At 37.9% G+C, this 25,998-nt stretch overlaps 1 protein-coding gene across 1 annotated transcript in view; it reads left to right on the top strand.

Annotated features, from left to right (window-relative positions):
* Window positions 1-25,998, top strand: part of CFAP54 (cilia and flagella associated protein 54) — a 281,353-nt gene that overhangs the window by 179,236 nt on the left and 76,119 nt on the right. The window contains exons 52-59 of the mRNA XM_045553185.1: window positions 6,423-6,528; window positions 8,569-8,716; window positions 9,558-9,715; window positions 9,889-10,068; window positions 10,173-10,299; window positions 18,969-19,124; window positions 21,110-21,215; window positions 21,954-22,047. Coding sequence (XP_045409141.1) covers window positions 6,423-6,528; window positions 8,569-8,716; window positions 9,558-9,715; window positions 9,889-10,068; window positions 10,173-10,299; window positions 18,969-19,124; window positions 21,110-21,215; window positions 21,954-22,047 — 1,075 coding nt within the window. The remainder of the gene's footprint in view (window positions 1-6,422; window positions 6,529-8,568; window positions 8,717-9,557; window positions 9,716-9,888; window positions 10,069-10,172; window positions 10,300-18,968; window positions 19,125-21,109; window positions 21,216-21,953; window positions 22,048-25,998) is intronic.

Raw genomic sequence — 25,998 nt, 5'->3', positions numbered from 1 at the left:
ACTTCCTGTTGAAATATATGAGGACCCATGAAGACAGAAAAATGCAAAAGCGTTAATAGTACTGAAAACTAGGGATAATAATTAAACTTTTGCAAGAGGTGGGAAATTTTTTTTAAATGGTACTCACAGATAAAGATGGACTAATAACCACAAGGGATAATCTATATCCACTTTATCCCCTGAAAGGAGCAGAAATCCTGGCCAGGAAAAAAGAAGGAAGACTTGGCGCTCAATGTTCACTCAGCACATAACTCAGAGGGGTTCATTATCCAAATACCTGGGTAGGTGCTTCGACACTTTATGGGAACTTGAAGAACTGCTCCAGCCAACAAAAGAGATAAATCTCATAATTAAGAACTCATGAATGGGGAAGTTGTTCTATAAAAATGACTAGCTGTGGGCATGGGAGCTGGTTTGTGCTCAGTCTAAGTGATAATAAGTTTGAAAATGTAACAACTGATTTCTGAAGAAGCTGATAGACCATAAATATAACTAATATTACCTAGGGATGATATATCATATTATAATAACCAAGTGGACATGGGAGAGTAAGGCAATGAAAGAGTACTAGATTCTTTATCTTGTATTTGGGGAATGAAAACACATTGTTTCATTTTGTACTTTGGGAAATAGAGAAAAATTATGTTTTTAAGATGGGTTAATGGAGAAGTGTGTTTTGGAAAATATTAGAAATAACCAAAAACAATATATATACATATAAACACACATCAGAATATATATTTCTCAAATCAGTGTGGAAAATAAAAGCAAAGTAGTTCTATAGTAAAAGACATAAAACAAAGGAAAAATAATAAACCTAGAAAGCATAAAATAATAGAAGAAAACAAGGCATGTTTATAATGGCAATAAATGTAAAATTGTCAAAGTTCCCTGGATTCGATAGGGTATTTTTGATAGCAAGTGACATATCCTAACTTGAACCAACTCAGGCAAAAGGGGAAATTTTCTGATTCATATGACTATAAGGCAGGAGAAGATAGAAGTAAGGATGGGTGAGGATTTACTGAGATCAGAGTTTTGGGTGTTCCTGGGATTCTCTCATTCCATCTTATCTCTTTCAGACTATGTGTTGGCTTTATTTGATCTAATTGGCTTTCTCTACAGAGCTGGGCACATGTCTGCCACTAGATCAAGGCTGCTAATGCCACCAGTTGACACAGAGAGAGATCGAGACTGTCTCTTGCTCCAGGTTCAGATATTGAAGAAGTGCTCTGGTAGGCTCAGCTTGGTTCATGTACCCATGCCTGGACCCAAGCTCCATGGCTGAAGAGGCAGAGTCACGAAAGAACTTGGAAGCCCCCACTAAGAACTAAGGGGAGGAGAGGGAGAGGCAGAGGAAGGAAAATAGTTCCCAGAAGGATGGGGATGTTTGATGCTTTTCTCAGGAGAACAGAAGAGGAATGCTACTCAAAGTAATAAATATAAAATTGCATCATAAATTACTGTCAAAATGTTCTAGACATTTTTAAAAATAAAAGAATGATCAAAGATACTAATAAAAGGTAAAGAAATAAAGTAAGGGTGACAATATTACTATAATCCTAAGTAGAATGTAAGGCAAAGGGCATTGAACCAGACACAAAGAACCTTTTATATGGATAAAAGGTACAGTCAACAGTGACTATATAGCAGTTGCGAATATGTTGCCAACACCATACCAATATCAACAAAACCAAACTTGTTAGAAGTGTGAAAATACAGAGATGGCATCATAGCATAATGGTTGAGAGCACAGGCTTGGGGCTGATGACCTGGGCTCTGTTCCCAGCTCCTCTTTCTAGCTGTGTGACTTTGGGCAAGTTATTTAACGTTTCTGTGTCTCCCTTTTCAGATCTGGAAAATAGGGATGACAATAGTACAGGTTGAGTATACCTTATCTGAAATGCTTGCGACCAGAAATGTTTCAGATTTGGATTTTTTCAGATTTTGAAATATTTGTATTATCCAGTTTGAGCATCCCAACTCCCAAAACTCAAAACCCAAAACACTCCAATGAGCATTTCCTTTGAGCATCATGTTGGTGCTCAAATAGTTTCAGATTTTGGAACATGTTTGACTTAGGATAGGGGATGCTCAACTTGTATCTACCTTGTAGATTTGTGGTGGGGAATAAGTGAATTAATTCACAGAAAGCACTTAATGTAGCACCTGACAGGTGGTCAACAGTCAGTAAATACCAGCTGTCATCATTTTTTTTTACTAAAGGATTGTTGGACGGAAAAAAAGAGAAAATTTCTGTGGCCAATGTTAGCACAATACTTTCAGTTTTTAATATTAATACAACACATTGACCAAAAAAAGGGGGGCTTTAAAAATATAATTTAAATGTTGAGCATATATACATACTCCGAGAGCCTAGAAACATAGATGAGACCTTCTCATGAGCATCCATGGACACTGATGAAACTGATACATATACTAGGTCAGAAACCTCAGTAACTGACCCAAAGCAGGTGGTTCACTGACCACCGTCCTGGGACATGGAAGGCCTCTGGAACATGTAAATCTGATTTACATCTTGAAAAGATCACTGTGGCTGCTGTGTGGGGACCAGGACTGCAGGGGCAAGAGCCATGGCAGGAGACTGGGTAGGAAGCTACCGCTGTTGTCCAGCCTGGAGATGATAGTGGTTTGGATGAAGGTGCTAGCAGTGGAGGGGTGAGGAGCTGTATTTTGAAAGTGAAGCTGATGGATTGAACACGCAGTGTGAGTTGGAGAGACGAAACAATGGCGACTGCTGGGTTCTGTGTCTGGCGGGGAGGACATGGATGAGGAGCAGGTTTGGGTTGGAGGTGGTGAAAAGCAAGGGTCTGCTTTATCCTATTGTCACTCATTTGCTAGGGCTGCCGTAGCAAACTACCAAAAACTGGGTGCCTAAGAGCAACAGAATTTTATTGTCTCACAGTTCTGGAGGCCAGAAGTCTGAAATCAAGGTGTTGGCAGGGCTGTGCTCACTCTGATGGCTCTAGGGGAGAATCCTTCCTTGCCTCTTCTAGCTTCTGTGTTTGCCAGCGATCCTTGTTGTTCCTTGGCTTGTGAATGCATCACTCCTTTACATGATGAAGGCCGTCTTCTGCCTGTGTGTCTTCCTCTCATCCTCCCTCTCTGCATGTCTGTTTCTTTCCACATTTCTTATTTTTATAGAGATACCAGTCAGTCTTATTGGATTAGGGCCCATCATAATGACTTCATTTTAACTTGATTTCCTCTGTAAAGAACGTATTCTCAAATAGGGTCACATTTTGAGGTATGGGGGTTAAGACTTCAACATAATTTTTCTGTGGGGGGGACAAATTTCAACTCTTTTTTTTTCTTCTTTAAATTCTTTTTTTTTTATTTCAGCTCTTCATGGGAGTACAAAGGCTCAGGTTATATACACTGTCCATGTCCCACCCATCCCCCCGAGTCAGAGCCTCAAGCATGTCCACTCTCCAGACAGTGCGCCTGGCATTCACCATGTAGTCATACCTCCATCCCCTCCCCCCCAACCTCCCCGAGTCAGCACCCTCAAGCATGCCCATTCCCCAGACAGTGCGCAACGCACTTATCATGTAGGCATACATCCATCCCCCGCCCCCCCCCCCCCCCGTCTCAGTCTGATATCCAATTGGTATCCTTCCCCAATGTGCATTTAGGTGATGATCAGGGAAACCAATTTTCTGGTGAGTGATGCTTGTTTTTCCATTCTTTGGATACTTCACTTAATATGATGGGTTCCAACTCTCTCCAGGAGAACCAAAGAGATGTTGTATCATCATTATTTCTTATAGCTGAGTAATACTCCATGGTATACATATACCACAGTTTACTAATCCATTCGTGGATTGATGGGCACTTGGGTTGTTTCCACATCTTTGCGATTGTGAATTGTGCTGCTATAAACATTCGGGTACAGGTGTCTTTGTTATAGAATGACTTTTGTTCTTCTGGGTAGATGCCCAATAATGGGATTGCTGGATCGAATGGTAGGTCTACTTGTATCTGTTTGCTTTCCACAGGGGTTGCACTAGTTTGCATTCCCACCAGCAGTGTATGAGTGTTCCTGTCTCTCCGCATCCACGCCAACATGTGTTGTTTCGGGATTTTTTGATAAAGGCCATTCTCACCGGAGTTAAGTGGTATCTCATTGTGGTTTTGATTTGCATTTCCCTGATGATTAGGGATGTTGAGCATTTTTTCATACGTTTTTTAGCCATTCTTATATCTTCTTTTGAAAAATTTCTACTCATGTCATTTGCCCACTTTTTGATAGGATTGTTTGATTTTTTTCTTGCTGATTTTCCTGAGTTCTAAATAGATTCTTGTTATCAGTCTTTTATCTGATGTATAGTATGCGAAAATTTTTTCCCATTCTGTAGGCTGTCTGTTTATTTTCGTGACTGTTTCTTTGGCTGTGCAGAAGCTTTTTAATTTAATCAGGTCCCATTCATTTATTTTTGTTGTTGCTGTGATTGCCTTAGGGGTTTTCTTCATAAATTCTTTGCCTAGACCAATGTCTGTAAGTCTTTCCTACATTTTCTTCTAGAATTCTAATCGTTTCCCATTTAAGGTTTAAATCTGTTATCTGCCATGATTTGATTTTTGTGAGAGGTGAAATCTGTGGGTCCTGTTTCAGTCTTCTACATGTGGCTATCCAGTTTTCCCAGCACCATTTATTGAATAGGGATTCTTGTCCCCAGAGTATGTTTTTGTCTATTTTGTCAAAGATTAGATGGCTATATGAGGATGGTTTTATATTTGGGTTTTCTGTTCTGTTCCACTGGTCTGCATCCCTGCCTTTGTGCCAATACCAGGCAGTTTTAAGAACTACAGCTTTGTAGTATAGTTTGAAGTCTGGCAAATCAATACCTCCCATTTTGTTTTTATTGCTTAAAATTGCTTTTGCTATACGGGGTCTTCTCTGATTCCACAAAAAGTGTATAATTATTTTTTCTAAATCTGTGAAAAATGATATTGGTAATTTAATAGGAATTGCACTGAATCTATAGATTACTTTGGGTAGTATAGACATTTTAACAATGTTGATTTTTCCAATCCACGAGCATGGTATGGATTTCCACCTATTTACGTGTTCTGCAATTTCCTTCCTTAGTGTTTCATAGTTCTCTCTATAGAGGTCCTTTACCTCTTTAGTTAAATATATTCCTAGATATTTTATTTTCTTTGTTGCTATTTTGAAGGGTATTGAGTCCTTAATTTGGTAAAATTCAACTCTTAACACCTGTAAAATGTGACTTTCTATTATCTATACAAGTGGAGATATCAGGTGGGAATGGGATGGCTATATTGTCCATCTGTATTTAACCCAATTTTTCTGTGCTATAAGCAACATTATGATGAACATCTTCAGGTATACAGGTCGTTCTGTATTCTGAATTTTATTTTGGAATAGATTTTCAAAAGAAGGAAACTCTTAATATATATCATTAAAATATTTGGAAGAAGTGTGATGTCAATTATAGATTTATCTTTCTACAGGGGAGGACGATATAATGGTTTAAAGTGCGTACAAATTTTATATAGAGAGCAACAGGAAGTAAAGAGAATTCCTATCTCCTGGCCTCTATTTTCTTAATTTGGTACACCACCCTTCTGGCACTGCTATACACTGAAATTAGCTTAATAGTTTCTAAGTGAATAGCAGTAACCAACACAGTTCTATAACTCAAAAAGCTGAAATTACATTCTGATGTATGTAAAACATATATATGCTCATTTTGTTAATGAGATTGTCAATAAATTTTGTTTTAGATCTTGAAAACATTTGTTTATTCTTCTATTTGCTCATTTTCATTTAAAAATATTTTTTTGTTTCTGTTATGTCCCAGTCACTATGCTAGGTGCTGGGTTTCTTTTTACTTTCTTTTTTTTAAGACACAGTCTCACTCTGTTGCCCCAGCTAGAGTGCAGTGGTATCATCATAGCTCACTACAACCTCCAACTCCTGGGATCAAGCGATCCTCCTGTCTCAGCCTCCCAAGTAGCTGAGACTACAGGCATGAGTCACCACACCTGGCTAACTTTTTCTGTTTGTAGTAGAGACGGGGTCTCGCTCTTGCTCAGGCTGGTCTCCAACTCCTGAGCTCAAGTGATCTTCCTTTGTCAGCCTCCCAGAGTGCTAGGATTACAGGTGTGTGAGCCACCTCACCCAGCTTAGATTCTGGGTTTCAACAGGAAATAAGACAAATTAGCTGTAAAGCAATATACAGACAGTTAAATAGTGTGATAAGTACAAGTGAATGGTTAAGACCAGGGTGCTATTGGCATGCACAAAGGTCACCTGACTGGTTTGGAGGTAGTTGGGGGTGTGGAAAAATTTCTGGAGAAAGAGACTTAGGAAATAACATACAAATGCCATGAGTATAATACTAATAACATTTAAAATATATTCTCTATTTCAGTGCAGCAATAGTAGTTTCCACACTTCAACTTCTCCAGGATTCAAAACTTTTTAAAAAGAAGGTAGTACAGGATGACGCAGAGACTCCCATCTCTCCAGGAACATCTGTATGTATGAATTTAACATTTATCCTCACAGTACTTGTTGTGTAATAGCAATTGGTATGCTAGGACATTGTTTAATTATTTGTATGAAGCAAAGGGATAAAGTAGAAAAAACATTGAATTCAGAGTAAAAAGATCAGTTTTTAAGTCCTATTTATTAAGTGGCATACCTTGGGGAAGTCCTTTAAATTTGCTTTTAGAAATTTTGTAATCTCATTTGTGAACTGATGGAATTGGATACAATAATCACTCACGTCCCATCCAGATGTGTCAGTATAGTTTGTCTCGATATGATCTACCTGGCAAATAAAGTTGTCTCACAAGACTTGCTCTTCACTCCACTTTTGAATTTCTTGCCTCAGCGTTGCCTATGAGACACCTGTGCTGTTTCCTGCTTTGGATTCCTGGTAGTTAGATTCTTCCACTAAGGCTCCCAAATATATGGACAATGGGTGTCACAGGTTCTGTGATTGGACTTTGATAAGATCAAGTAATTTAACAACACAGGGTTGTTTGGGATTAAAATAAAAATTCATCACATAGAACCCTTGCTCATTATTTCATGCATTACTAATAAAATCTCTAATATTACATTAGCAAAACTAATTGTCCTAAATAGAGATTCATTCCTTTCTATATTGAAAGCAATAAAAGTGTTAAAAAAGCAATCTAATTCTAAAAATTGACTTAGAACAATTTGGTTGCCAACCAGGGTTGATTTTGCCTCCCAGGGGCTATTTGGCAGTCTCGGAAGATATTTTCATTGTCACTGCTAGAGGGGGTGCTACTGGAATCTTCTACGTAGAGGCCAGGGATGTTTCTAAACATCCTATAATATCGAGGACAGCCCCCCACAACAATTATCTGGCCCAAAATATCAGTCAGTAGTGCCAAGGTTGAGAAACCCTGATTTTGATTAAGTGTGACTTGACTTTTTATTAGTAACAAGAAATGTTAGCATTGAAAGATTAAGTTATATCGATGGGCATTTTTTTCTGTATTGCTAATCTAAATACTAGACTCCTCGGGTACTTGATGTGGCCATTCTAATCACCATCCTGCCCGCGGGCCTCTGCACACTGTTTACTCTTGTTTCCAGGAACAGCTCGACCTTCTCTTCTTGCACTTCCCACCTGTCTGCCCACACTCTAGCCCCTTCAAGTCCTATTAGCTGCTCCTGGATAGCAGGTGTTGCCGATTGGTTGGTCATGATGAGCTGTCAGAGATGCACAGAAGGAAATTCCTAGAACAAGCGGGGGTTCTTCTAAATGATTTTAAAGTTCCCAAGTGTCTACAGTTGACTCCTCACTGGAAAAAGCTCCTTTTGCATCTCCCTATCAGTAGTAGCTCTGGACAGTCACCACCCCTGTGTAAAGTGTAATAACGAGGGTGGTAAATCAATTAATATACATGTTTGGAATGTGAGCAGCACACAGCAATGTCACACTGTGGATTAAAACTCTGGACTCTTAATTCAGGAAGACAGAAGTTTAACACCCACTTCTGCCAAAATACCTTGGAGTATAAGCAAGATAGTTAAGCTTTCCAGGTCTCAGTAAAATGGAAATAATAAGAACTCCCCTTGGCTGTTAGGATGATTGAATAAGATAATGTAATAAAGGATGTAGCACAGTGCCTAACACATAATAAGCACTAAATAAACATTAGTGAATATTATTTATTACTTTCAGCCCTTAAAATGATGTTTACAAAAACTTTCGATGATGTGGAGACAGCTGATAATGTAACTTGCAATAAAAAATTTAGACTACTAAACTATTTTTCAACAATGAGTATAGAGGGAAAAGAAAAGCTGAAAACAGTATGTCAGAATGTTAATAGAAGATTGTGGGCTTGTGGATGATTTTATTTATTTGTTTGTATATTTTTTGTGTTTTATAGAATGCACAAGAATAATTTCTAAATGTAAAATGTTAATGCTGTGAAATGATGCCAGATGCTTTTCTTAACTTACACTTAGTCTTAGCCTAGAACTTTGATATTACTAAATGGAAAGATAACCATCATTTTAATATTGTTTAGACCACTGAAAATAAAGATGATAATGAGTTTTTAGACCCTATTTCCCTAAATGCCCGAGAATATTTCAACATTCATCTGTGGTTGAGGTGCCGCTTAGCACTGGTGACTGCGTTTGTTGCACAGATTCGTGGCATTGGAATCGTGAAAGGTACAAATATCCTATTTTCTTAGTCAATGTGTTCATAAAAATTAATTTTACAGAGGTGAAGGGGGATATATTTTATTATTAGGATGTATCTTATTATAATGGTAACATTTTGTCACTTTCTAGCTTGATCTGTTTCCAAAATTAAAAATTCAGTTTATTAAATAAAAATAATCATTTTTAATAGTCCTTTGTACCATTGAAAGTGGCACATTATGTTACCAGTATATGCAAAACACCCAAGGAGATTTAAAAATACTAATGCCCAGGTCTTCTTGTCCTCAGGGACAGTGGCTAAAAGTAGAAGTGAAGAGCACAGATTCTGGAGCCTACCCGCTTGGGTGCGAATGCTGCATCTGCTACTTCCTGGCCAAATCTTTCTTGGCCAAGTCTCTTAGCCGCCCTGTGTCTCAGTTTCCTGCTCTGTAAAATGGAGATAATGGTAGCTACTTCACAGGATTATTGTCAGAATTAAATGGGTTAAATATGTAGAGTTCTTAGATCACAACTTGACACATAACAAATGTTCTCGAAGTGACTCATAATTACCTATTTGCATACCTTTCTCTTCACCCATCTCTATCCATCTCCCAAATCAAATTATTTCATGTAATGTTGTTATTACTTTTATAGCACTGGAATATCCTAAGGTATTAATACTTTCCCCCAAAGTACGACAAATTTCTTTGCCATGTTTTGTGTAGAGTCTATTTGTTTTCTGTCTTAATATCTTCACATTCTTTGATATTATACACTATTTCTTTGAGGAACATCAGTGGTATTACACATATATACTTTATCACTTTCTTGATGCATTTTAAACAGCCACATTTGTTTATTTTAGAGAACGATATGACAGATTGTGTGAGCCTCATCAATGAAGTATGTATGGAGGCAAAAAGTGCAGATGACACGGAGCTACAGGCTGAATTCTTGATGCAAGGTGTAGTCCTTGGCCTACAAGAAAAGCATTTAAAGACAGACATCATAACAAACCTTCAGGTAGGAAGGAAACCTTGTTCACATTTATATTTAGGGAGGCACCCCAGTTAGAACAAAAGGAGAAAAAATTTTAAATTCCATTAGATACTGAATGCATAACAATCAACATGGCCAGCTCTTGTTTTAGTGAATTGGAAATGGTACTACAAAATGGAATAATTTTATTTTAATAGGATATAGTACATTTGCTTGAAGGAAATGAATTTATTTCTCCTCGATCTTGGTTAACCCTGGCAAGAAGTCTAGTTTTGCTGGATGACTTTACCAAAGCTGAGAAATTCAAGGACTCTCACTTTTTAAAAACAGAAAAATCCAATTTGTTGACTCAAGCTCACAACATTCTTATTGAACAGGTGAGAACACTTTTGTGTCCATAAGACTTAAAAACTTATGTTTTGTCTTTTTTCTTGCTCCAAACCACGTTAACTAATTGCTCATTGCAATGTTTGTTTTATAGATGCTAAATTTGGGAGAAACAATTGAACTTCCTTTATCAAATACTGAATATGCAAGTCCATTACAACCTTTGAAAAATATCTATCTTCCTCATGTCCTGTTACTGGCCAAAATAAAAATGAGAATTGGTAAGAACATTTAAACATATATTGTCCTAGAGTAACTGATAAATTAAAGTTGTTTTCAGGCAGGTTCTCTTATGAGGGCATTTAAAAGGTGCGATATTTATGAATACTCAGGCTCCATGTATTTAACAAATAGTTTTTCATCACTTACCATGTGCCAAAGTCTGTGTGACGTATGGATGGTCTTTATGTATGAATAAAGCATGAAGTTGATTATAGTAATTATAACAGGTGTAACCACTACTTGCTCTAAACTGTTATTGAGCTTTATCCAGATAATCATTTAGACTAAAATTATACCCACATAATCTACTTTAAAATTACTCTATATTTCAGCAACTTTACTGAAAAAAAATCCCATAAACACAAAATACAAGTACATTTCTTAAATAAAACTTTTTTTTAATCCACTAAATTGCTATCTAGCTTCTTTAAATTTATGATAAACTGGCCAGGCGCAGTGGCTCATGCCTGTAATCCTAGCACTCTGGGAGGCCAAGGTGGGCGGATCCTTTGAGCTCAGGAGTTCGAGACTAGCCTGAGCAAGAGCAAGACCCCATCTCTGCTAAAAAAAATAGAAAGCAATTAGCTGGACAACTAAAAATATATAGAAAAAATTAGCTGGGCATAGTGGTACATGCCTGTAGTCCCAGCTACTCAGGAGGCTGAGGCAGGAGGATCGCTTGAGCCCAGGAGTGTGAGGTTGCTGTGAGCTAGGCTGACACCATGGCACTCACTCTAGCCCGGGCAACAGAGTGAGACTATGTCTCAAAAAAAAAAAAAAAAAAAATTTATGACAAACTGGTAAAGAAGGTTTTGGAGAGGAATTTGTAAAAACACATTATGTCTTTTAGGTTATAATTGATGCCATTAAGTACTTATATCTTTAAAAATGCTTAACGTACTGTCCATGAACAAAAAACAACTGGCCTCGCTCCTGTGTCAGGGGAGCAGCCTTCCCCTTGCTGAAGCCGCCAGCCTTTCCCGCCTTGCTGGCTCCAGCTCCCTTCCTTCCACCCCTCTCAGGGAACTTTCCCAGGCTTTGCCTCCTTTCTCACGTATATTCTTCCCTCCTTACTCAATATGTCCTTTTCCTTTGTTCCCTCAGTTTGTAAATGTTTCCAAATCTGCACCAGTAAAAAAACCAAACTAAACAAAGTAAACCCTCCCTAAGCCTCTCTCACCTGAACACCCTATTCCAGTTCCAGCCAGACTCCTGGGGGTGGGGTGGGGAGTTCTGCCTGACCCCCTTTCTCCCCTCCCCTTCACTTCTTATCTCACTTTAGCCTGGATTTGGACCAGAGAACCCAATCTTGATGAGGTCACCACGGAATTAATTTACAGTTCCACCATATAATTTTCTGACCCTCAGCAGCATTTGCTGTTGCAAATCAGTCACAACTTCCTGAAGCTCTGCTCTCTTACCTTTTGGATTCTCAGGCACTGCATTCTCTCAGTTTCCTCCTCCCTCCCTCTCTGATTTCCTATCTTCATGACCTTTGTGTATTCTGTTTCCCTAGTCTGTCCCTAAAATAAATGTTCTCCATTTATTTTGGCTTAAAAGGCTTCCTATGATGTGGTCCAGGCCTACCCTCCCTCTTCCCAGCCAGCCTTCCAGTCACCCTGAATCCCTGTAGAACCTTTGCAAATGCTACTTTCTCAATTTGGAACAGTCCACCCCAGAAACCCCACCCCTCACATCCTTCTCCCTCCACACAAATATACTTCTTCTAACTCTGTTCATCCTTTGGCTCTCAGTTAAACATCATATCCTCTGAGAAGCTTTTCCTGATCCCCAAGGTTGGGTGAGGTGCCCACCCCCCTTCTAATTGATTATTCTTATTGTAACACTCTTCACATTGGTTGTTAAGGACAGTGTACTTGTTTGAAGCCTGCATCAGAATATAAAATTTTTAAGGCCACAATTTTCTTTTGTCCACCTGATATCCCAGGCACCGAGCACAGTGCTTGAAATCAATCAGTCATGGTGCTTTCAAACTTTATTCATCCAGTAGACTACTATGCAATCACTGATAATGATGTAGCAGAGTAATTTTTATACAATGGAAAGATGTTCACACTACACTGGAAAATGTACAAAACAGAAAATTACCACATATTCATACTATGCATCATGATACCACTGGAAAATAAAGACAAGAAGGATTTATACCAAACTGCTCACGGAGACAATTCTTGGCTGGTTGACTATGGATGATGTTTATTTCCTTCTTTTTGTTTATCTCTCTCCTTTAAATCTTCCATGGTGAACACACATAATTTTGTAAAAAAAATTTGGTTCAAGAAATATTCTTTAGTCAAGGTACAAATCTAATGAAAATAAAGCACTTAGCACCTAGCACCACTCTGGCGCATATAGTATGTGCTCAGTAAATGTTAGATCCTTTTGAAATATTTGAAGAAAAATAAACTAGTGGACAGTGCTGTGGAAAGAAGACTAACATACAGGTAGCAGAAACAGGAAAGCTGGGCAGAGAGAGCAGAATAAGCTGCTTAGATGGGGGCTCAGGCTCTGAAGGGCCCAGGCTTGAATCTTGGCATTACTACTCCTTAGTTGTCTGATCTTGGGAGTTATTTAAGATCTTAAAGTCTAATGCCTTATTGTCAAAATGAGGATAGGGCTATTTACCCTATATATTTGGAATAATTAAATGAGATAAACTATATATCGTATTTCACAGTGCCTGACACGTAGGGGCCATGCAAAAAATGGTAGTACTATTGCTGTTATTATTCCTTACATTTTACTTTGTCTTTACTACTTATTTTACTTTAGTTTCTTTATCTTTGTCAGTTTGATCAAGTTGTTTTTATCCCCTTCTTCCTGTTAATATTTTGGACATTTATTGTACCTTTCCTTCCCCGGTCCTCAGACTCAGACATGTGGCCCAGATCCAACGTCTCCTCTCACCAAGAGGTTCTCACCTGCTTCCCTTACAGGCTGCCCCAATCAGAGGAGACATTTAGATGAATTTTGCTTTCCTACTTTAATCTCACCGTATAGAGATCTCCAGGTTTTTCCTCCTCCTCTCCTACTCTCTTCAGCTCCTAGATTTTACTGAGATCATTTAGTACTTTTTGATGCAAAATAGGGTTTTTCCTTTGAACTATTTTTTTCTGTTTTAAAGAAACTCTATTTATAATTTATAACATCCAGTCCTAGTTATTCCACCACTGGGCAAGTGCTGCTGCTGCCCCTTCCTCCCCCTTTTCATCCATCTTCAAAGTCTTCAGACTTTCAGTCTCTGTTGTGCTTTACAGGTTGTTGATTGAGTTTTTTTTATTTTTCTTTTTGAGTGTTTCCCTCAGATGATCTTCTCTCTGGTTCCGTGTTCTCTTCAAATACCTTTCTTGCACTCTGACAGGCGAATGATGTGCTTTCTCAACTCAGTGTCAGGGTCTTGGGGTGTGGCCTTTGCTCTCAGGATTTGATAGAGGTTATTCCATCATTTCTAGCTTTCAATGATGCAAATGAGAACTACAGTGTCAGTTTAATTTTTCTTTTCTTTTGATAAGAAATTTGTTCTTTCTGTCTGAAAACTTGCAAGATTTCTTCTTTTGTCTCTGTAGTTCAGGAATTTTACTAGCATATGTCTGGGTGTAAGAATTTTCTTTTCTTGCCTAGAACCCAATGAGTCTTTTCAATCTGCAGACAAATCTTTTTCTAGCTCTGAGAAAAATTCTTCTTGCTTGATGATTACCTAGTCACTCTCTGTTCTTTCTTCTTCTTTAGCTACTAACTAGTATAGCTAGAGCCAACCTGCCTAGTTTCACATCTTGAGCATGTGACTTAACTTCTTTGTGCCTTAGTTTCCTCATCTTACATATGAGTATGTCTTAGTCTGTTTGGGCTGCTATAACAAAATACCCTAGACTGGGTAATTTATAAACAACAGAAATTTATTGCTCACAGTTCTGGAGGCTGAGCAGCTCACGAACAAGGTACCAGCAGATTTAGTGTCTGCTGAGGGCTTGCTGTGCTTCATAGACGGCACCTTCTATGCATCCTCGCATGGCAGAGGGGGCAAACAGGTGTTCTCAAGCCTCTTTTATAAGGATGTTCACTAATTGCATTCAGGAGGGCAGAGCGCTCATAACCTAATCACCTTCCAAAGTCCCCACCTCTTAATACCATCACCGTGGATGTTAGGTTTTAACATATGAATTTTGAAGGACATAAACATTAAGAGGATAATAATGGCACTTATCTCATAGGATTGTTGAGAAGATTAAATGAGTTAAATGTCTATACCAGTGCCTGGACCATGGTAAGCACTATTAAGGGTTGAATATTATTATTCGTATGTCAAGTGTTGGTCTGCCTTCCAAGTCTATTATGTTTTCCCTTATAATTTCCATTTACTCGTATCACCTCTGATTTGAACTACTTCTGTTTGATCTTTCTGATGATTAATTCAGATTTCAGCATTGATCATCCTCCCAAAATTATCTGAAAACTTTATATTTCTATATTTGCTCTTTTTTTAATTCAAGTAGTCATTTGACCCTCAATCAGTTTTATTTTACTACTGTCACCTTTTCTGGGGGTTACATTTTTTCTTTCTCGTGCTGGCTGCTGGATCTTCTTTGCTGGGCTATTTTACTTTGTCTGCTTGTTGTGCTTTAAGGTCCAGCTGTTGGGTTAGTTCCGGCAGTGGTAATGCTCTAAGCGGTGGTGAAGAGTAGCCAGTTTTCCCGCTGTGGGTTGGCGTTGTACAGGCCTTCAAGAGTTCAGTTCCCTGTTGAGGCACCAGGAGAAGCAGCAAAGGCCAGCGTTGTTCAGCTTCAGGGGTGGAGAGCACTCAGCCCATTTTCAGGCCCCTCACACTTCCCCAGAAACCAAGGAGCCAGGCAGCCAGAGCTGTCTTTCTTCAGAGCTCACATACATTGTTTCAAGCTCTCTCCAGGATACTGTCTCTCATCCTTGACCCGAGGCTTCCTGACTCTGGTTCCAAGGCTCCTGTCCAGCCCAGAGTACAGAAAATTCTGTACCAGCTGTTTTTGTTCTTACCAGCACCTTCTAGGACCTGCACAGAAGGTGAGCTCAGCTCGGGAGAGGCTGATGGTTGGATTGGATTGGGGAAGGGGAGGCAACAGGGACATATTCAAGTTGTCACCTGTCCAGACTCTTTTCCTTATCTGCCTTCTGCTCCTCCCTCTCATTATTATTATTGATCATTGTTATCATATGATTATGATCATCATCAGATATGAATTTTATTACTTTATGTAACGAAGCTAGGCTGGCTTAGTTGGCTTCTCGAATTCCTTCCAGCTTGCTAATCTCACAGGAGCTATTTTTCCTGTAGTTTTAGTCCACGATTTCTTATATTATCAGGACATTTGATTTCTACAGGAACTGAAAGTACAGATTGTGTTAAATCGTACAGATTGTGTTAAACCAAATGTATTCTCTGCTTTTCTGACTTACTAATCTTGAAGATGTGTCACCACTCAATGACAATACTGTTGCTGTGTTTTAGACTCACTTGAAGCTGAACAGCTTGCTTTCTGGTATATTATATTAAATACAGACTTAAAAAAACAAAACCAAAAGCAGGTTTCCTGTCAAAACAACGTGAGTTTCAGGACGTCTTTTTCACAGAGTTGATATTTACTGGAAAAAGGAGCATTTCAATATTATAAAGCACAAAATCATCTGTGACTTGATGCTTTCTCGACAGTTTTTCTTTATAGTATAGATTGAATCACAAGAATAGAGCCATTTACATTTTTTTCTTTGTGAAAGCCTCCGCTAGAAAAAAGCATTTTGAGATTATTTTTATAAAACCAAAATAAATATCATAATTGTTTAAGATTGTTTTCTTCATTAATGACTGAACCTTGAGCTTCCTTATTAGATGAAAAAGTGAATTCCTGATTGTGTAACAGAAGTGAATGAAAGTCACTTAAATTTTTTACACTTATTCAATCAACAAACATTTATCGAGGGCCACTTATGTGCAAGAATAATGGGAAGTGGGGATATAATAGGAAGCCAGTCATCACCTCTGCCCTCAAAGGGCCTACTATCTAGTTAGGGAGAGAGAGTAAATAATCAATAATTTCTGTAACAATTCTAATTGTAACAAAAATCTAGAAGACAATTCAAGTACTATTATTATATATTAGTACCTTATTACATAGTACATATATAGTACATATAGTACATATTTTAATATATATTACAATATGTAGTATATATTGTATATAGCACTAGTAATATATATAGTACTACTGATATATATTTATATATACATACGTATGTGCCACAATCAGATGAAGATCTTTGATATTTTTGTCTTATATTAATTAACAGCTGTAGTATAATTTGAAACAAGTGAAATATGTAAAAATGGGAGATGTATTGACATGAGATTGTATTGGACAAATGATAAGAGCATCTGTTTTCTTCCTCTTCTTGCCTGGGATCTAATCACAGCTGGTAACTGTTGGGGTTAAAAGTGTAGAGTCTGGAGAAAGTATTCTTTTCAATTCCCTTGAACAAGTTATTTAACTTCCCTGTGTTTCCATTTCCTCCCCCACGAAGTGTGGATAAACACCAATACCACTGGCTTCTTGTGGGCTTAAGAGAGCAGAATGTGTAATGTGTTTGGGAGAGCTTTGTAGGTGTGACCTATTCTTCCTGTTCCAAGCCTGGCCTCCTCACTCTTTTGGGAGCCTCCTGGAAGCAAGGACTTGGCGTCTTCATCTCCATATTCTTGGCAGCGTGCTACCATTCTGCCTGGTCCTGAGAAAGGGTTCAGTAACTTCTTCCCAGATGAGAGAGAGGGAGAGACAGAGAGAGAAAGAGAGAGAGAGAGACTGAGACGTTCTCCCCCATCTTGCCATTCCTATAACACTAAAAGGAATGTTTGCAAAAAGTTTGCAAAAAGTTCTAGGTCTTTAAAAAATCCTTTATAGGGTATAATATCATGGAATTGGAAAATTTCAGAGCCCAAAGGGACTTTGCTATTTTCTAGTTCTGCTGCCTCATTTGTTTCAGAGGAAGACACTCAAGGCCCAGAGGTGTGTAGGAACTTGTTCCAAGCCTCAGATGACGTGGCTGCACTTGTGACTGGCCAGGATCTCGCACTTCTGCTAGAACCCAGCATGTGTATTCAACAATCCTACAAGCCTTTCTGTTTATATCTTTATCGTGTGTGTTCAACTATCCTATCAATGTAGTATTTCCCCTAGTTACCTACTACTCTTTATACCAATGTTTTTTTTCTTTATAATTCCCAAAGAGAAGGCTGTCATCAACTGTCAGCCTAACCAGCCATGTTCTCTGTGAAGGTTTCCCTGACCTTTCCCGGATCTGGGTCAGGGCTCCTTTAATCTCCTATCACAGTGCCTTGTGCTTTCCCTGCCACATGATCGGCCACATAGTGTTTTGATTGCCTGTCTGGCTGTTCATATTCTCCATTAAACACTAAGCTTTGTGATCTGCCTCTTAAATGGTGGTGCAATATTGTTGTGTGTGGAGTGTAGGCCCTGGAGCCAGACTGCCTGGGTTCAAGTTATGTCCTTGCTATTTACTGCCATGTGACCTTGGGCAAGTTACTTAAACCTCACCGAGCCATTGCTCTGTCCTCTTGTCAAATATGCATAATCATGGTCCGCACTCAGTTGTGAATGTGGATCATGTGAATAATGCATGTTAAGTACTTGAGATGGTGCCTGGCATGTAGGAAGCATTTAATAAATCTTAGCTCTTCTTATTCTTGTTTCTCATTTTTATCCAGTGCTTAAGCACTCAGAAAATATTTATCAAATAAATGTCTGTCTTTGAGACCACACAGGTAAAGTTTAATGCCTCTTCCATACAATAGTCCTTCATTATGTTAAGTGATGGTGGGACCATATAAAAAGCATAGCATGTGGCCCTATCCTTTATGGGTTTGCTATGTAATGGGGATGACAAGAAAAATGCATAGTAAGCGACTGCTGTAGTGCTTAATATTAGGGGGAAAGGCTTAGTAGGTGCTCACTTCGTGGGTGGAGAAAGATTTCTCACTCAGGGACTAAGCAAGGCCGCCCCTTTCACTTAATAGGAAGAAAATTGCTGCCTATTAATTTATGCAAATTTTATTGGGAACTACATAAAACTTCCAGATGTTTCTTTACTAACAGCCTCACGTTAGGAGCATGGAAGTTGTTTTGCAGAGCATTGAGAAATTTTAGAACTGAAAGAGACTTGAGAGACTATCCTTTATTTTAAAAACAAGAAAGCATTGGAAATTAATAAATTAGAACTAGCCAATGGGCACACAAGTACACAAAAGAAAGTAAAAGTCACTGGACATCAAGCAGGGAGGAGGGGAGAGAAGGGAAAGGCAAAAACCCACCCGATGGGTGTAATGAACACTATTTGGATGACGGGCACATTTATAGCCCCAACTTAAGCCGTGTGTCAAAAATATCTATACCCCCTTAATATTGTGAAATTTTAAAAAAGATAAAGTTTTGAAGGGTTATTTTCATAGTTCACTGTGGCCCTTTAAAACATTTCTTGGATGCTAAAGACTGTGCAGACCACCAGCATTCTTAATAGATGTCATTACTGTGAGAGCAATCTGGACCTCACAGGCTTGTTATGAACACTACATATTTTACTGTTCTCCCCCCACCAACTGTTTTTCTTTTAGGACATACAGTAACCAAGCAAATATATTATAACCATAAAAGGAAGGACCCCTCGAAGTGGTTACCTGCTCTCCATCTGTTTCAAATGGCATGGAAGCTCTGCAAGACAACAGCAATACAGGAACATGAGGTGGAAGCTGAAATCCTTTTTCAGAAAGGTAAGATGCATTTGGGGTCAGAACTATGATAAAATTAGTGGAATGTTTTTCCTATTGAGAATAAGCTTCTGGAAAATGTGGTTACTGACTATAAAAATTACTGATTTTGCAAAGGGCTTGGTGATGACTAAACACATTGGTATCTCTGCCAAACTCAGTTTTAGAAAGAACAGTGCTTATTTTACATTTATATATAGAAAAAAAAAGTACTACCACTTCATTTCTTTTATAATTATAATTGACCCTTCTCTTATACAGAGTTTCATGTTTAACCAAAAAAGGTTGGCATCAGCCATTTAGCTATAAATAATATTACTTAAACAATAATTGGAAGATATTTTTTCTACATCATTTCATTACTTAGTTAAACATTTTGGTTAATTTCTATAACCAAGAGATTCATACCATTGAAATTAAATAGCTATAGCATACTTATACTTACAACTTATATATAATACCTATTTGCATAATGTCCTCATATAATTTTATTGTGGCCATTTTAGCCGTGAGAAAAAGATGATGATGATTGCTCTCATTTACTGAGCATCTATTACACACTAGGCACTGTAGTCAATGTTTTATATCCCATATTGCTAACTTTTGCAACATCTCTTCAAGGTAGGCATGACTAATCCTGGGTGACAGATTAGGAAAATGAAGTGTAGTCTGGTTAAGTCACTTTCCAAAAATCAGCAGCTATTAAATGATAGTGCCCAGATGTGAATTTGACACTGGTCAGCCCTGTGCCATTTCCAGAGGCTGCATGGAAACTGAGATCCTTTTTACAGTAATTATAAGATTTCCCATTCCTGCCCTTTTTACTACCCAGGTGCTCTGCTAGAGCCAACAGCTGAAGGCTGCGGCTCACCCTGAGGGCTGGGAGCTGTGTGGGGGCTGGACCATTTGCATCACCATGCAGAGTTTTCAAGCATTGGCTTATGTTTTAGCATTTTCCCCCCTTAAGTTTGTGCTTTTTTTTAATTTAAAAAAATTTTTAAACTTATTTTTAACTGACATAAAAATTGTATATATTTACAGGGTATAATGTGATGTTTTGGTCTATGTATACAATGTGGAATGATTAAATTAAGCTAGTGAACATATCTGTCACCTCACATATTTAATTTTTTTGTGGAGAGGGCATTTAAAAACTACACTCTTAGCAATTTTCAAGCATATACTATATGATTATTAATTATCATTACCATGATGTACGATAGATCTCCAGAACTCATTCCTCCTGAGTGAAACTTTGTACCCTTTGACCAACATCTCCCCACTCCCCGATCCTCTCTCTCACCCTCCACTTTTTGGCAACCACCATGCTACTCTCTCTCTACTTCTGTGAGTTTGACTTTTTTAATGTTCTACAATTAAGTGATATCATGGGGTATTTTTCTTTCTATGCCTGGCTTATTTTACCTTGCATAATGTCCTCCAGGTTCATCTATGTTGTTGCAAATGACAAGATTTTCTTGATTTTTTAAGGCTGAATAATATTCCCATATACATATACCACATTTTCTTTATCCATTCATCCTTCGAAGGGCACTTAGGTTGATTCCCTATCTTGGCCATTATGGATAGTGCTGCAATAAACATGGGAGTGCAGATGTTTTCCCTGATATCTGTAAAGTAGACAGGGAAAAGAGGAAAATGGATGTAGGAGAAAGGAATGAGATGCAGGAGGTGGTGGAAGCACAAAGTAAGGAAATGGAGAGAAAAATAAGATGATAAGACCAGTTGTATCAGGAAAGGCAAAGGAGTCTCGACCCAATGTGGCCAGCTGAAGGCAGGGGAATCCTGAGATTCCTGGAGAAGGAAGCAATAGATCTTTTCCCACTTTCCTTCCTGCAAGAAATAACAGACAGACAAAAGGATAGCACATCAGATTTCCCGAATTTCCAGCATGAAATACTTGTTCTTAAGTTCTAAACTGATAGAAAAAGGAAAAATCCCCTTTGTATATCTTTTTCTTTTTCCAGGCAAAATAGAACGTCAAATGCAGATGGAAGAGAAATCTCCAAGCGTACAACTTGAGAGTTTATATGAAGCTGTAGAACTAAGCTTAAGAAATGATCAAAACTCAGGGTAAAAAATGTACCTTTCCATTGTTGAAGCCATGTGTGTTTGGTTTGAGGCCTGTGTTCTGTATTATGTCGACTATGCAAGGTGGAAGGACTGGGAGGCCTGTTCATGGCTGGGGTAGTTCTTGGGGTCCCTCTCAAGCTTGTTTCTTTTGGCCCTGAACCAAGGCCTCCTTCACAGTAATGGTAGATGACGGCTGTCATCCCAGTGGTGCACTGGACTGTGAATCATTTCTGGCCTGTACCTAGATCTGCTGCCAGTCCCAGGATTGCTGGGGCTTCCTCTGGATTACTGACTTGTAAAGCAGAAGTTCCTTCCCTGGATGTGGCATTGTGTAACTCTATGTGTTTCTTTCCATTTCAATTAATGTAGAGGGTAGAGAAAGGCCTCTTTTTCAGGATAGGTTCCTCCAGTCCTGGCCTTCACTTCTTTAGTGGCTTGTATGCTAGAATATTCTAGAATGGTCTTAATGTTGGGCTTAATAATAGTCACAGCATGGAGTATTACCAACAAAGGACAAGGTAGAATGTTCAGCTCTCTTCAAGAGCTTCCAATTTTATTATGGAGGAAGATGCTAGTATCTGTGGCCAAAAGTGCTATGAAAAGAGGGTGTGAGTTTGGGACAGATGCTGGTTTTGCCAGTTTTTACCTTTTATCAGCTTGGAAATTGTTGGCAAATGATGCAAATGATTATGAGTGGTGAAGCTATTTTTTTATAAATACAATGTTATATCATTTTAGGTTGATAAGAGACTCCTACCTAGAAATGGCCCTATTATATTTTCATCTAATGAACCCAAGGAAAAAAATCTCAACATCACTATTTACAGTTAAGGTAATAGCCTATTTTATTAGAAATTATAAGTTAATTACCTTTGAGCTTGCTATTTTGGTAACACTGTACTATTGAAATAATGAGGCTGATTTTCCTGTGTGGCTTGGAGAAATTAATTCATTACTTTATGGTTACATTTATATTTTGATACTTCTTTGGATATCAAAGCTCTGGAACTTGATTTCTTGTAGACATTTTTTGCCTGTTAAAATGTTATCTATGAACTGTAGGTGTATGTAAATACTCTATGGCAATGAGTCATTAGTATTGATCAGGACATTGCAGGAAATGACATATTGATGAGACAGATGGACAAATAAGGTTTTCAACACTGATATGGCCTATAAACAGATCTCTTTTTGATTCATTCATCACACATCTGTTGAGCACCTCCTATGACCCAGGCACTGTTCCAGAGGAAGGTGTCAAAGCAGCGTCTAAGGCAAACTCAGCCCCTGTTCCTGCCTTTCAGTAGAGGGCAACAGACAATAAGCCAGGAAAGGAAGAAACCCAGAGGGGGCCAGATGGGAGGGAATGAGGGAGAAAGAGGGAAAGGGGGAATGACTTTTAGGATTAGGAAATAACTTGGGTTGATGGGATTGTGAATGGTTGTAGTGGAAAGAGATGGTGTTCAAGGTGGGGTTTGCTGGATGAGGAGGGAGCCCTGTGGGGTTGCAGAGGGACACAGTGATTCCAGACTAAGGTTTGGCACTTCCGATGAGCTCCCAGATAGTGCTGAGCCTGCTGGTCTGTGCGCCACACTCAAGTACCAAAGGTCTGGACTGGGGGAGATCCTAGAGGCAGGAATGATCCCAGTGGGTTTAAGGTATATGAGCCAAGAAATTTGTTTGTTACTTTAAAATTTTAGTAGGTTTTCCTATTTTATCCTCATTGCATAATCATTGACCCACCAAGAGATCTTTCCAGAAAATTTTGGTGTCAGATCTTTAATTTTTCAGACAGCATAAACATAATTTAAAACCTTTAGGCAAATAGACTCTCAGTCAATTGCATTATTTATATGGTAGCTGCCTTAGGTGGATAGCACCTATTTTGTTAAATAAAAATTATTACAAACTAGGAAAAGTTACTTTTTGTGGTGTGATAAACATGTCTATTTCTAGTAAGAGGAAAAAAAAATCTTTGTTTCCGTAGCAGGTGGCAATACAAATTAATAGGATGCTGGGAAGATAATGTGTCACCTTTTTGGCCTTTACTAGAGCAGAGTTTATAATTAAGAGTGTGAAGAAGTTAAGATTTAAATGAAAAGAGTTGTGTAATTCGATATAATACGATCATTATTTTCTGTATGTCTTGACACAGTATAAATATTTTAGCAAGTCACAGAATTACTAAAAGTTCAGAAAACAGCCCAAAACAAATTTAAAAAAATTTCATCCAGACATATTCAGACTGTTGTAATATAATAAAACATTTGAGATATGTTCTAATAAATACAATACATTATAAACCCTTAAAAAGAAAGCACTTTGTTTCACTTTTATGTAGTGTCCATATAGCAGAGTGACCATAGCACTGGTTTGGGTCTCAATCCGAGCTTCATGACATACTAGCTAGCCGTGTGACCCGGGCCTTCGTAAGCTTAGTTTCCTCATCTGTGCATTGGAGGTGATGATATTAATACTTACCGCTAGAGTGGCTAGGAGAATTAGACAAGATAATGGGCTTGGATATAATAAATACTTAAAAAAAATGGAACTAGTATCGGTCATTATGTAACTTCAGCTAAACGTCTATATTCTTTCTGAAGCATTTTGTACATAGTCGGTATTTAATAGTTATTTGTTAGTTAAGCTGAATTGACTATTTCTTGAACATTCCTTTATTCACTCATTAATGAAACATTTATTGAGGGCTTAGTGTATGTCAGCCACTTTACTCTCTTTCCCTAAGAAGCGCAGAATCTAGCAAGGGAGAAAAATAATTGTACTGCAACATGACAAGGACTGTAAGAAGTGGGACAAAGTAGGGACAAATTCTGCCTTGGGGGAATGCTGCAGACTTCACAGATCAGATGAATTCTGAAGGATAAGTGGTTTTCCAAGTAGGTAAGTGGGAGAAAAGTAGTCCAAAGAGAGAGAGATCAGCATGCATTCATTTAAAAAAGACTTACTGAGGTATAATTTCCATCCATGAAATTAACCCATTTTAAGACTAGAATTTGTGGATGTTTAGTAAATTCACAGAGTTGTGCAACTATTACCACCATCCAGTTTTAGAACATTTCTATCCTCCCAAAAAAGATCCCTTATGCCCATTTGTGGTTAATCCTCTTCCTACCCCTAGTACCATACAGCCACTAAACTGTTTTCTGTCTCTACAGATTTGCCTTTTCCAGGCATTTCATGTAAACGGAATCATATGTTTTGTAGTATTTTGTGCCTACTTCTTTCACCTAGCATAATGTTCAGGTTCATGCATATTGTAGCATGTAACAGTAATTTGTCCCTTTTTATTGCTGAATAGTATTCCATTATATAGATAGACCACATTTTCTTTATCCATTCAACAGTTGATGGACATTTGAATTGTTTCCAGTTTTTGGCTGTTATGATTGATGCTGCTTTGAACATTCATATATATTTTTGTGTGGACAGAAGTTTTCAGTTCCTTTGGGGTATATACCTAAGAGTGGAATTCCTGAGTCGTACGACAACTCTGTGTTTAGCCTTGTGATGATCTGTCAGATTGTTTTCCAAAGTGGCTGCACCATTTTACATTCTTACCAGCAGTCTATGAGAGTTCCAATTTCTCCACATCCTTGCGAATACTTGTTATTATCTATCTTTTTGATGGTAGCCACCCTAGTGGGTATGAAGTGATATCTCATTGTGGTTTTGATTTGCATTTCCCTGATGGCTTATGATGTTGAGATCTTTTCATGTGCTTATTGGCCATTTGTATATCTTCTCTAGGGAAATGTCTGTTCAGATCTTTTGCCCATTTTTAAATTGGGTCATTTGTCTTTTTCATCACTGAGCTTTGCAATTTTTCTTTTTTTTATATGTGTGTATATGTGTATATATATAATGTAATATATATATATTTTCTAGATACAAGTTCCTTATCAGATAAATGATTTCCACATATTTTCTACCATAGTAGCTTGTCTTTTGAGGCACAGAAGTTTTTAATTTAATGAATTCCAATTTATCATTTTTTTTCATTTATAGATTGTGTTTTTGGTGGCATATCTAAGAACCTTTTCCTAATATCAGAGGTTGAAGATTTCCCCCTATGTTTTCTTCTTGAAGTTTTATAGTTTTAACTTTCACATGTAAGTCTCTGATCCATTTTGAATTAATATTTTCAAGGGTGTGAGGTAATGGTCTAAGTTCATCTTTTTGAACATGAATGTCCATTTGCCCCAGTACTTTTGTTGAAAAGACTAACCTTTCCTCAAGGGATTGTCTTGGCACTTTTGTTGAAAATTAATTGATTATAATTGTAAATGTTTATTCCTGGACCCTCAATCTTGCTTCGTGAATCTCTAAGTCTACCTTTCTACAAGTATCCACTGTCTTGATTCCTATAGTTTCTAGTAAATTTTTGAAATTGAAAAGTGCATGTCCTCCAACTATGTTCTTCCTATTTTAAATATTTTTGGCTACTTGGAATCCTTTGCATTTTCATATACATTTTAGGATTTGCTTACCAATCTGTGCAAAAAAAAAAACTAACAGAATTTTTGTAGGGATTGTGCTGAATGTATAGATCAATTTAATGACAGTTGTCATCTTAACAATATTAAGTCTTCCAATTCATGAATATGAATTGTCTCTTCATTTATTTAGATCTTAGTTAATTTCTCTCAACAATGTTTTGTACATTGTTTTCAGTGTATAACTCTTGTACCTTTTCATTAAGCTTATTTCTATTGTTAATGGAATTTTTAAATTTTTCATTACTGGATTGTTTATTGCTGCTATA

This window comes from Lemur catta, chromosome 6 (genome assembly GCF_020740605.2).
Source record: "Lemur catta isolate mLemCat1 chromosome 6, mLemCat1.pri, whole genome shotgun sequence".
Classification (NCBI taxonomy): Eukaryota; Metazoa; Chordata; class Mammalia; order Primates; family Lemuridae; genus Lemur; species Lemur catta.
The sequence above is the reverse complement of the archived record's forward strand: the minus strand, read 5'-3'. Positions and strand labels throughout refer to the sequence as shown.